General features: G+C 31.4%; 1 protein-coding gene across 1 annotated transcript in view; it reads left to right on the top strand.

Moving 5' to 3' along the window:
• The window catches only part of LOC143042457 (adhesion G protein-coupled receptor L4-like), a 47,843-nt gene that overhangs the window by 16,835 nt on the left and 18,711 nt on the right, over positions 1 to 12,297 (top strand). Inside the window, exons 6-11 of the mRNA XM_076214753.1 lie at positions 988 to 1,158; positions 6,725 to 6,924; positions 7,849 to 8,037; positions 9,522 to 9,593; positions 10,045 to 10,153; positions 11,675 to 11,794. Of these exons, the coding sequence (XP_076070868.1) occupies positions 988 to 1,158; positions 6,725 to 6,924; positions 7,849 to 8,037; positions 9,522 to 9,593; positions 10,045 to 10,153; positions 11,675 to 11,794 (861 nt within the window). The remainder of the gene's footprint in view (positions 1 to 987; positions 1,159 to 6,724; positions 6,925 to 7,848; positions 8,038 to 9,521; positions 9,594 to 10,044; positions 10,154 to 11,674; positions 11,795 to 12,297) is intronic.

Here is a 12,297-nt window from a genome sequence, read left to right as displayed (position 1 = left end):
ATGCGGCACCCGTCGTGTTGCTTATGTGATTACAAATCCGGTAAATAGTCTAATTCGGTAGGTCAAATTCATGAAAGGGAAGGGGATTGTAGTTACGACGTGAGGAACATATCCGATATCATTTGTGAAATGGTTATTCCATAACGGTCAACCAACTCGTGATGGCGTCCGTAAAATTTACGAAGGGATGATTTCAACTTCACCATTTGGAACTCTTGATTTAATAGCTTCCTTGTGAGCAGTAACCCTCTATCAAGAAAATCATGATAGGAAATGCAAGCACGGGAATATCGTATCAATTGAGAGATATATACCCCGTATGCAGGTGCTGCTGGAATGTTGCTACTTAGAAATGGAAAGTTCACAATTGGAAAGCTGAAATCATCTCTTTTGTCGTAAAGTTTTGTCTTCAACCGACCCTCATTGTCATAATATACCTGTCATAATAAAATATCGATATGGCAAAGCAAGCAATTTTCTAACGAATACACATTAGGCTATAAGGGATAAGGTGAAAAGTTAGCAGTTATGATAAGACCTTCGGGGTACATTTCACAAGAAACATATTCAAACAAAACAAAAAAACTGTTAGTTATCTAATTACTACAAATGTTTACCGAAATAATGCAAATGTTAGTAAGGGCTAAACAAACATATATTGATATAAAATATATCTGTAATGTTCCTAAAACAAACTGAGTGTTAATGTTAAAATAGCATTACAGACTGAATTTGTTGGATTTTTCTTGAATGTATCAATTTGGTTTAAGATTATTTTATTTTGTTTTTAAATTAAATTGAAAAAAAAACAATTTCCGAAACCACTGCCGTCGAAGATTTAATCTAGGGTATCACCTGTTCAGTAGTCAGTACTTTCTATTCTTCACTTCATCATAAAGATAAAAATACATTTATGTCTTCTATCAATATAATTTTCATGATATTTACAAATGTATAAAATGGTTGAAAGTTATTTAATAATTGTAGGTTCTACCCATTATTGTGTAGAAAATGTGGATAGATTTAATACTAAATGGAACACAACAGTTATAAACACACATGTTAACGTATTATGCACTGGTGAATACGTTGGTAATGTGTCAAGAAATTGTACCGGTGGAGGAATATGGGAAGAACCTGACTACAGCCAGTGTATTAGTAAATTAATACAATATTTTTATTTATATTGACGTTTATCTAAAAATTATAATGATGTATTGTATCAACAAAATTCGTAATACCTAGAGTTAAGATATCCCTTATTCAAAGTTAGTTTCTTTAAGGTCAAGGATCAGTAAATAAACTAGTCCATAGATTTTTTAAAAATTTAGAATACAATTAGATATTGAAAATATACATCAGAAAATGTAAAAAAAAGTATGTGTCACCGACTTCGTTTTCAAGAAAAATCCAATTTCAAAATGGTCCGAGAGGGTACTAAATTACATTGAATATATAGGGTAAATCTATATTTTTCTTCTACAATTTTTGGTTTTTGGTATAAATCACGAGAACCGCTCCATAGAATTTTTTTTTTTAAATTAATATTTTTTTACTCTTTGTCTTACGAATTAGATGATATTAAAAAAAATATATGGTCACCGACTTCGTTTTCCCTGTAGAAGCGACGCAATTCCAACATTTTGGCAAAAAAAAAAAAACAACATCAAAATTCGTGACGTCGTAATTTTCATTACATATATAACGTCAAGTTATCATGCTTGCTAATAATTTCCAACGTTCTTCGTGTTGATTATGCACGATGATTATGTGTTTCGTATTACATGTAATAGATTCTTTTTATCATAAGAGTCTGGATAATTATCATAAATTTTTATTTAGTATTACCAATATTCTTTATTCTTTATATTTTAGCACCCCATTATACACTATTTCTTTTTTGCATTTTATTCTGCAGTTTTTTGCCCATTATTCTGTATTCCGTAAACCCCAATTCAATCAGACCCTCTTTTATGGAACATTTTAAAAAAGAAATTATACGTTGTAAAAAATGTGATACATGTATGTTCATTATCAATATACATATCTAAAACAATTACTAATTCAGACAAAAATACGTTGTAAGTATACATGAACGCAAAATATAAAAACTTAAAAATAGAAATCATCAGGGTTACTGTCTACAAGTTGACGCAATAAAAGATGTAATTGAAGCTATATTTTTTATGCCCCCCTCAACTACCCTGTACGTCTGTCCGTCCGTCATTCCGTCTGGCCGCCCGACCTTCCGTCCGTCCGTCCGTCCACCTTTATAGTAATTTATAGTTTTTCCGCAAAACATCTACAGTTTGAATCCGAGAACGTACTTTGCTGTCTGTTTGCATGTGGTCAGGGTTTTGATCTTTATTAATATTTGCTCTAATTAGAGATAGTTGAACTTTGTCATTTTTGGGTAACCAATTCATAAATCTCTTAGACTTTCTTGTAAGTCATCTGTTTACACTTTTTCTCCGTTCCGATATATGATTTGGCCACTTTTGAAGAAAAAAAAACGTTTTTTTTAGCAGCGGAACATGTAATAGCTTGTGTTTTGGTACTATATCACGACAGAACGTGTTCTGTCCATATACTGCTGCTTAACATCGCACATATAAACAAACATTATATCAATGATTCTACAAATTCTTGAAAGAGTGTCGTGTGGTTATTTATACATCTTCAAGTTAATAAGTAAAACACGCAGACAAACTGACATCTTTGTTAATATCTTTTTTGTTCTGTATAAACGTTATTGTATACAAGTCTACAAAACCGTTTTAAAAAGTTTACTAAATGGTTATTGTTCCATAAGTGTACATATGTATGCTAGAAATATATATAGAATCAGTACATGATACACAACATGCGACAAATAAAGGGGGAGGTAGTAATGACAGGAAACTAAATTAAACTAACTAATTTAATTTGATGAATGTAAACTTTAATAAAACTGGAAGTTACATAAGGGGAACAGAAAAATAAGAATATATTGCATCAGTTACAACAACCTTTAAATTGACCAGTGATTTTTTATTCATTACTGACCAGCAAGACCGAGATAATCCAACGATTTTTAAGGGTCCATATGAAGTGTGGACCTAAATATTCTTTACCTTTAAATATAACGCTTATTCTGTAAAATCTTCAATTAACGATTTTGTAAAATTCTTCTATCATTACGTGATTTCTTAATTCTGTACATGGTCTACACTATTATATTAAATAATTATTTTATTTTCCGTTGTTATTCTTTATAATTTTGCAAACTTTTTTGTTCAATTTTGACATTCGCCAGTATTTGTTATTCTGCAACTCCCTTTGAGATCTAATTATATGTGATAATAAATTAATGTGTTTCTCTCTCTGAATTTCGCTTTCTCTCAAGACGTTGCACGGTCTTTGTAGTACAGTGTATTTTCAGGAAAATACATTATGTAATAACATTTCCGAGGAAACCAAATATACGGAGGTTGAGATATGACATAAAAACAGATGTACATATTTATGTTTAATATGCCTACAACCCCCCCCCCCCCCCGAAAAAAAACCAAGAAAAAAACAATCGCACACAGGCTGAAACTTGACTGGTAATATTGTGTTTTGTTATTTAGTCCATCTACACAAATGAGGGGGACCTTAAACGGGACTCCTGGATCGGGTGTTTTTAAGCACGGGATTTCGGGATTGATCCTTTATGGATCCGGCTATTCTTTTTTCGAATTTCGGTAAGTCGGGATTGAAATTTCTACAAATTCGGGTCCTCGGAATTTCATGTTTTTAAGTCCGGGATTTCGGGATCAGTCCCCTGCAACCCCACCCCGTCAAATGCGTATCATAAGATGTCTTTTCCTTTTTAATTTTCTTTTGGTCTTGTGTTGTTGTCTGGTTGCTGTCTTATTGAAGTACTGATCTGACTACTTACGGGATTTACATTTAACTTTAGGTACTGAAAGTCTGTGACACTGTGCATATTTTTCAGTCGGTATATATAATAGTACTTTAATATAGAGGTGATCGATATAATCTCGTTCTCAACCTTCAAGTTTTATGAGTAAAATAGAATTGAGAAAGCTCTATTGTATATTTGAGATGCTACTTTCAGCTAGGGTACATTTTTTTATTCGGTTAATTTTTCCCCATATATATATTAACAATTTCCTTTGAGGAGACAACCATACGAATCAATACTATTAGGATACTAAGCCCTGTATAAATTTTCAAACCATATACTATTTATACATGTATCTATTAAAAGATTTGTGTTCTATTTTTAACATCGAAATTGCGGACGTGAAAGAAAGCACCATTAAAAAAAAAACACAACGTTAGATTACAAAATGTAGCGATGGATTAATGATCGTGAAACATCATTTTTGCTTATTTTTAATTTGTTATAGTTTAAAAACTGTGTATGAATATTAAACTATTATTTTTGTTCCAACCGTGAACTGTATTATAGTTTATAGTGTCATCTTTGACTGACTTACAGCAGCGGCGAATTTATGACAGTATTAGTTTATGTGGTTCATTTCCTTTTCTCTAATTTGAAAATACTTTTACTTGTTTCGACTGGTGTGATTATTTTCAAAATATGGGAGATATAGTATTACCGTACAATACTAAGTTTTAACTTTAGTATTAATGTCCCATTTAAACTTGCCGCGTGACCCCTTCTGCTTATTTTCTGCTAGACGATGTCTTTTGCAAGTGAATATAGGGTTTTTGAAAGGACAGTTTTGACATACTTCATACAGAATACTTCCGAGACCACACTGTTTTTTCTCATCACAAATATGTAGAAATAGTAGTGAGCAACAGTTTTCACACTTGTTTTACACTCTACCACCCTACGTCTTAATTTTCATTTTGAAGATCGTGTTCAGGACTGTATATTCATTTGCAATATTTAATTTAAGAAAAACAAGTTCATTCTCCTAGAAGTAACATACTTTCCGTCAAATTTACCGTTGACGTTGTCCCATCGAAAAGTCGCCGGGTGCAATTTTAACATTGCAAATTCTGGTCAAAGGGACGTAATTCGTACAAGACGTCACAATTTTTCGCGGAATCCGCTAGACGGCGTTCATTTACTGTTACTTGACCTTAAACTAAGTAAATATGCTGTTTAAAGTCGTTCAATCCATGTCAGTTAATGGATGGCGTTTCGTAAATTCGTAAAATTCAACTATGTTTGCTTTTTTGGTAAATGTTGGTAATTCAAAGTTTAAATGTTTTGAGGCTTTTTGAAGCTGTGTATATCTTCCTGTGTTTGTCTTTCCATAATTTTGTAAATTTCAAACCTATAATATTTTTTTTCTCCATTTGCAAATTCTTTTTCGGTATGATAAATGGACATTCTAGGGTTAACCCAATGAAACTAAAGAACATAAATATTTAGAGAAACTGCTTGAAGGGGACATCATTTGGACTTCCAAGAAGGATTATAAACATAATATATCGTATGTGAAGTCTAATCAGAGAAACCAGATAATCAAAACCAACGTTATTAATATATTTCTCTTTTAGTATGGCTTCCATTTTGCTGAACTAGTATTCATTATTGTCAAGGGACCAACTGAGGCCAGCGGCTGGGTGTGATATTTTCTTGTTTTTTGCCGCGTTAAAGTCTCTTTGACATATTCTCCTTTCTAAATTAAATTAGTATACTATGAATACATTCAGCAGATATATAGTTGTAGATATCAGTCGCCGGATTCGGAAAATTCTAACCTCCTAGAGGTTTAAACAGTTCTTTCCTAGAATTTTTGATCAATTTAAACTAGAACTATTTATTGAAACGGTTGGTCTTTCATACGTTTTAATTCCTAAGGTAAAGGAATTGTAGTTGTGACAGTACGAATATATTTTTGATCATATCTAACACAGATAATAAGTAGCGGTTAGCCAACTCATTGCGGCGTACATAACAGATTTGATGGATCTTTAGGACTTCAAACCCATGTGTAAAAGCTTACTTATACATGTAAGCAGCAACCTTTTTTTTTAACGAAATCATGACAGAAAACACAGTATCTAGAATATCGTGTCATCAAGGACATACCCAGACCATATACAGACGCTGCTGGAATCCTTCTATATAGAAATGGCAATTTTACAAGTGGGAAGATGACAACTGACCCAGATGGTGACCGATAAGAATTTAACTCAAGAAAAACCTGTTAAATACTATCAAATAAACGCTGCACCTCAACAGTTCCAAAAATATATTGATAGTGATAGATACTAAAAATCTACACAGTCATGCAAATGTAAAGATCTTATGTTGAGAAAATTCATTGCACTTTCTTGTCAATGTGTTTACATCCAAAGAATAAGCATTAACTTAATGACTAGTACTAGTTAGCGTAAGATATCGTAAACAAATGTATACATTTTTTTTTGCTTCTAATACAAAGAACCTCACTCATTTTTACTTTTATATTTTATAATTGTTTCACTACAATGTATCTAAATCAAAATAAGTTTTATCCACAGAAATGAGTCTTGAGTGTGATAATGTTAAATGAAATACATGAAATATGTGTTTCAATAAATTTACTTCATTTTTCATTAACATTAATGGACAACTTACTGTTGTTAAATCGATTTCATATATTCAATATAAATTAAACAATATGTACAAATGGCAATGCAAGAAATGTTTGCACCAACATATGCTATTTTACCCACGCTTATTTGGCAAGTAATACTTTTTATATTATAGGTACAACATATTATTGTGGAGCAAATGTGGATAGATTTAATACTATTTGGAGTTTAACAAAACCAAAATCACAGGTTACCTTATTCTGCACCGGGGATTACGTGGGTAATGTTTCAAGAAACTGCAATGGTGTTGGAATTTGGGATGACCCTAACTATAGCCAGTGCATAAGTAAATCAATTCAACTTCTGATTGAACAGGTAAACAATATTACAGTGATGACTAACAGTTTGTTTTCTTGCATTAAACAGTTATGGTAGTGTCTTTTGTATGCATATCTTTTAAATCACATATTAGGTAGGTCAATAGAACATTTTCTATAATGTAAAAAAGTTTATTACTTCATACTTGCTTATGCCTTTGATCGTTTTTAATTCGTGCGTCACTAATGAGTCTTTTGTAGCCGCAACGCGCATCTAAGGTAGAAAATCATTAGACAAGTGTGGTATTATAATTTCGGGTTCGTTGAAACTGCCAATGGGGTATCAGCATCCTATTAGTCAGCACTTTTGTGTTGATATAAAGTATCATTGATATGATCTACAATAATTTGATTGGTTAAAAAAATAAGATTTTCTACTCCAAGGAATAGATAACCTTGGTTAGATTTGGTAAAACCTGTCGGAATCGTCGGTTTAATGCTCTTTGCATCATACTTGTTATGTTGAGTATTTTGCAGACAAATGTGTGTCTGGCTTCCACACGCCTGGTATCTCTGAACAGTTTGTTTTTAATATGCATGTATCAAGATTGTTACAAACGTTCAACAGATTAAAAAAAATTGAAAGTGACAATAAAATATCTAATATAAAAATCAAATATATTTTGAGAGCATAAATATTAAGATATGATTAAAGTGATATTAGTTTTTTAAATTTCAGAAAAATTTGTTGGGGATTTTTGGTGGTTATAGTTTTTATTACTAGCTTCTAGTTTAATCATGTACATCATGTAAATATTATTCGAATTTGTTTGAATGCATTTTTGTCTTGTGATTTTAGCACTCTGAATACATATTATTACCACAATGTTATGACAAACATCTAAATTTGGAAAAAGTACTTTAGAAAAAAATACACACATTTTAGGTTAGATAATATGAATACTACTTTGTTTACTTTTAGACAGCTAGACTTGTATCTGGCGGCAGTGAAAATAATATTGTGACCATTATTCTAGAAGATCTAGAAAATATAACTAGGGTCCATACTGGATTAAGGTCTGGTGATCTGCTGGCATCATCAGCTATACTGAATGATATTGCTAAATATGTTACAGATCACAAAGAAAAACTTGCAGTTAATCAACTAGAGGTGATTTATTTTATACAATATTCATACATTTTTTGGGGAATGATGATGTTGAGATCTGTAAATTTAATGTTAAAAAAATGCGAGGATACAGCATTCTGTAGAAAAAATCTTGTATATAAAATGTTAAGGTTAGTGACCCCTTCTTTGGATCTTTTCTACGAAAAATTTCAAATTGCAACTATAACAGCAAAGATATTATATACAATAGGAGTTATACTTGGTTCATATATACCAAAGGCTACATGTAAATGCCTATATGGATTTATTCTCATTTTAGAACGATTGGTCTTTCAACTGAAGAATCAACCCGGACGATTCCAAGTTTCAATGCAATTTGCTTAAAGACATACACTAATGACCCATGTAAAGTTATTATTTCTCCCTGATTAAATTGATTAAACGGGTATTTGCGACAGTTAAATACCGATAAACGTCTGAAATGTTCAAATACAATACAGTGATCTATATTATAATGCAGAATAAATACATAATTCAATTTTAATCATTATTTCAGTGTAAAATTTTCACTAAAAACTATTCCACGATATGATGTTATCTTCTTTGACCACTAAACAAGGTGATATCATGTGTATGCTTCCGGTGTCAAACGTTACCAAAAGGTAAAATCACAAAAATACTGAACTCCGAGGAAAATTCAAAACGGAAAGTCCCTAATCAAATGGCAAAATCAAAGCATAAACATATCAAACGAATGGACAACAACTGTCATATTCCTGACTTGGTACGGACATTTTCAAATGTAGAAAATATTTGATTATACCTGGTTATAAAGCGCTAAACCTCTCACTTTATGTCAGTCCGTTATTTTTTCAACGATGCGTGAACAAAACAGACATTATCAGTAAAATAGTCAAAATATGATTATAGCAGTCATCACTTTGTTATAATCTCAAGACTAACAAACATATACAACAAACACAAAAAGCATTTATCAAATTAAAAAAACCAAGCGTGCGTTGTCTGGCTTCTAGATCGCTTAATGCAATTTGTTGAAAAGAAGATTTATAGGGGCAAAATGTGAATGTTTTGAGCTCGTTATTGTAGAAATTACATCTTAATGGGTGTGTGCTATGTTGTTCTCTCTTTTTTCTAAGACATGTTTATCACGGAGAGGCAGATTTTATATTTTTTAACAATTTTTCAGAATGGTTGCGTTCTCTCTTTTGTCTAGCAGTATTATGTTTTAAATAGATTCATGATTAAAAATCATAACCCTCCCATCTTTCTTAAAAACGTAGCTGTCATTCTTTATACAATGAGGTTAACTCAAGTTGCGACAGTAAATCTACCGCAAAACGTCAAATACAATACAGTTATCTTCAAGGTCAAACACATTGTCTCTATTGCTTATTTGAAAAGGCAATTTAATTTGAACACATATTTTGAATATCTGTGTAATGTTTTCTTTTGCCTGCAAGTATAAACACATTTCAATAATCTGCAAAATGGTGTATGCCTTTCAGATTTTTGGTTCTTTATGCGACAATTTGCTACAGGAAAAAAATCATCAGACATGGGACGAACTAACGGATGAGGTAACCATTTCAAATAATATAATAAATATTTTGATTTTAGGAATACATGAACTCTTTGTTTTTGATGTTATGTTTTATTATTGTAACTTTTATTTACTATAATTGTTAATGCGTTAGCTGCATATTTCTAAAGTATTATAATATCTCGCAATAATAGAGATTTTTGCATTTTCGATCGTATTTGAGTCTTGGGGAAAAGGAAACATTCAAAATTTTAACTTTTCCTTATTGTCATAATTTGCGATCGTATTTGAGTTCGGGAAAACAGAATAAATTCAAATCTAAGCTTGTTCTTGTTGCTATCCTTTAATGCAAATAAATTTATTTAAAATCAAAGTGTCCGGTTAACCTTTGCCTGTTCCAAGAGCGGCATCGATCGTAAAGAATGCAAACATATATATCAGACATTTATCATATATTCTATGTATACTTGATTTTATTTTTCCACTAGGGTTTAACTGGTGTAACTTCACTTGTAAACGCAGTAACGGATTACAATGATGCATTCAATCAGGTCATAGACGGTGAATTTTCCGTTGTTGTTGTAAAAGATAATATTGGTACGTTGATTAATCAGTTTGCTTTATGTGTAAACGTATTGATTCAAACTGTAAGGCGCTTGGCTTGTTAAAGGTGAAACATCTCCTGGTTTAATGTACGCGTAAAGAGCGAAACAAATAGGATGGTCATATCCACTTGAACATAAAAGTTATTTCATATCCAAATACCAAATATCGTTCACATTGAAAATCTTTTTCTTTAAAAAGTCTTTTGTGTCTTGCTATCTTTAAAGTCACAATTCAATATTAATAATATCTTAAAAATCTAACATTGCAGTATTTAGATAATGTAAAAGGAGTAGCACAGTTTTGCCAACAAAAGATTACTTGTGTCAACAATGATCTGCCGAAACAGTACGGACACTAGTTGTAACGATCTCTCGAGGTCCACATAGCGTTTTTAAAGTCATGACGACAGGCAACATTTAGCACGACAGAAATTGACGAAGTAAACATGTTCATTTGTATACATTTCTGAAACGAAAAAAATATTATTCATCCTGATTTAATTAGAAAAATGTTAACCCTTTAAGGTAGCACAATACAAAGATTTTTCATTCCCAATCAGACATCTTTAAACTGATGTTATTCCGCTAATCCTTCTTTAGATTTTATATGTGAGGTACCAAAAGAAAGAAGAAAGATTCATCTTTCTAATTTTGATAATTTCATTATGACATAATAATTACAAAATTAATTGTTATGTAATTAGTTGCTATATTGTGATGTCCATACTTAAATGAATTTAGCTTCTTTGTTATTCATAGCATCCTAAAATATTTCTTGCACAACACAGTTTGACCTCCAAAACTGTGTCTCAGATTTTTCCTATTGTATTTCATTCTCTCATAAATCTTCAATGAAGTTTTCAACATCAATTCATAAGAGATCACTAAATTTAATGTGGTATAAAATTTGTTCTATTGATATTTTTGGAAATCTGAGACACAGTTTTGGGGGTCAAGCTGTGCTGTACAAGAATCTATAAAATATTTTAGGATGCTATGAAGAACAAAGAAGCTAAATTCATTCAAGTGTGGACATCACAATATAGCAACTAATTACAGAACAATTGATTATGTAATAATTATGGCATAATGAAATTATCACAATTTGAAAGATTAATCTTTCTTCTTTCTTTTATAAAATATAAAGAATGATGAAGTGAACTACATTAGTTTAAAGTTGTCTGATTGGGAGTGAACAAATCTTTGTATTGTGCTACCTTAAATCAAAGCATATGTATTAGTTAAATTTATTAAACATTATATATACATATTTAACAAGCAGTCTAAGTCACATAAACTCAATACAGACCTCAAGCTTTACTCCCTGGTGTCAGAATTATTTTAAAATTAAAATAAACGTCAGATTGAACATTTTGATACAAATAAAAAGAACATGACAACACAAATCAAATAACGAATAGTTTCATTTATGTTAACAAATGTCATATTTTGCACGTGTTTTTTTTAGATTAATAAAGTAGTTTATTGTTTCAAGTTGTATCAATTATTTCAGTAATGGAAGTAGGGCGAAATAGTTTCGACGATATAACTGTTCCCGATCGTTTGAAAACGTCAGAATCATGGATAGCAGATTCTGCGACTGAGATAAAGCTGAAAAAGAACATATGCAGCGGTAAAACATAAATGAAAAGTTTACTGTAAGAATGCAAATATCTGTGATAATTCAAAACCAAACCTTTTTGAAACCAAATTACATAAAGGTTCTCGTGTTGAAGACCAGTAGGTCTGAAACAGAACAGCGGCAACCGTTTACAAAGGCCATACATTTTTCAAACTTTATAATGATTGAAAAACTGAGAAAAAAGAAATGAAAATAAAACAGCCAAACAAGGTACAGTCAGGCCAAGCTGACACGTTGGATTTATAATGTGAATGCATAGTTTAAGTATTTTATTGTAGGCAGAACAGAAAACATACTTACTGTATGGGTGATAATTTTGATTGATTTCATAAAAAACTATATATTTTCTAATGCCCCTCACTGATGAATGGGGAAAAGAAATAGGGTCACTATATGTCTTCGTTCTCCCGGCAGTAAAAATCTTGCAAAGTGGGGCGTCCGTTTGGCTGTGCGGGATGTACATGTACACAGCCACGTTCGGCCGTAATTGGGTA

This window comes from Mytilus galloprovincialis, chromosome 8 (assembly GCF_965363235.1).
Source record: "Mytilus galloprovincialis chromosome 8, xbMytGall1.hap1.1, whole genome shotgun sequence".
NCBI lineage: Eukaryota > Metazoa > Mollusca > Bivalvia > Mytilida > Mytilidae > Mytilus > Mytilus galloprovincialis.
Note: the sequence above shows the minus strand (reverse complement) of the source record. Positions and strands in the feature narration are given on the sequence as shown.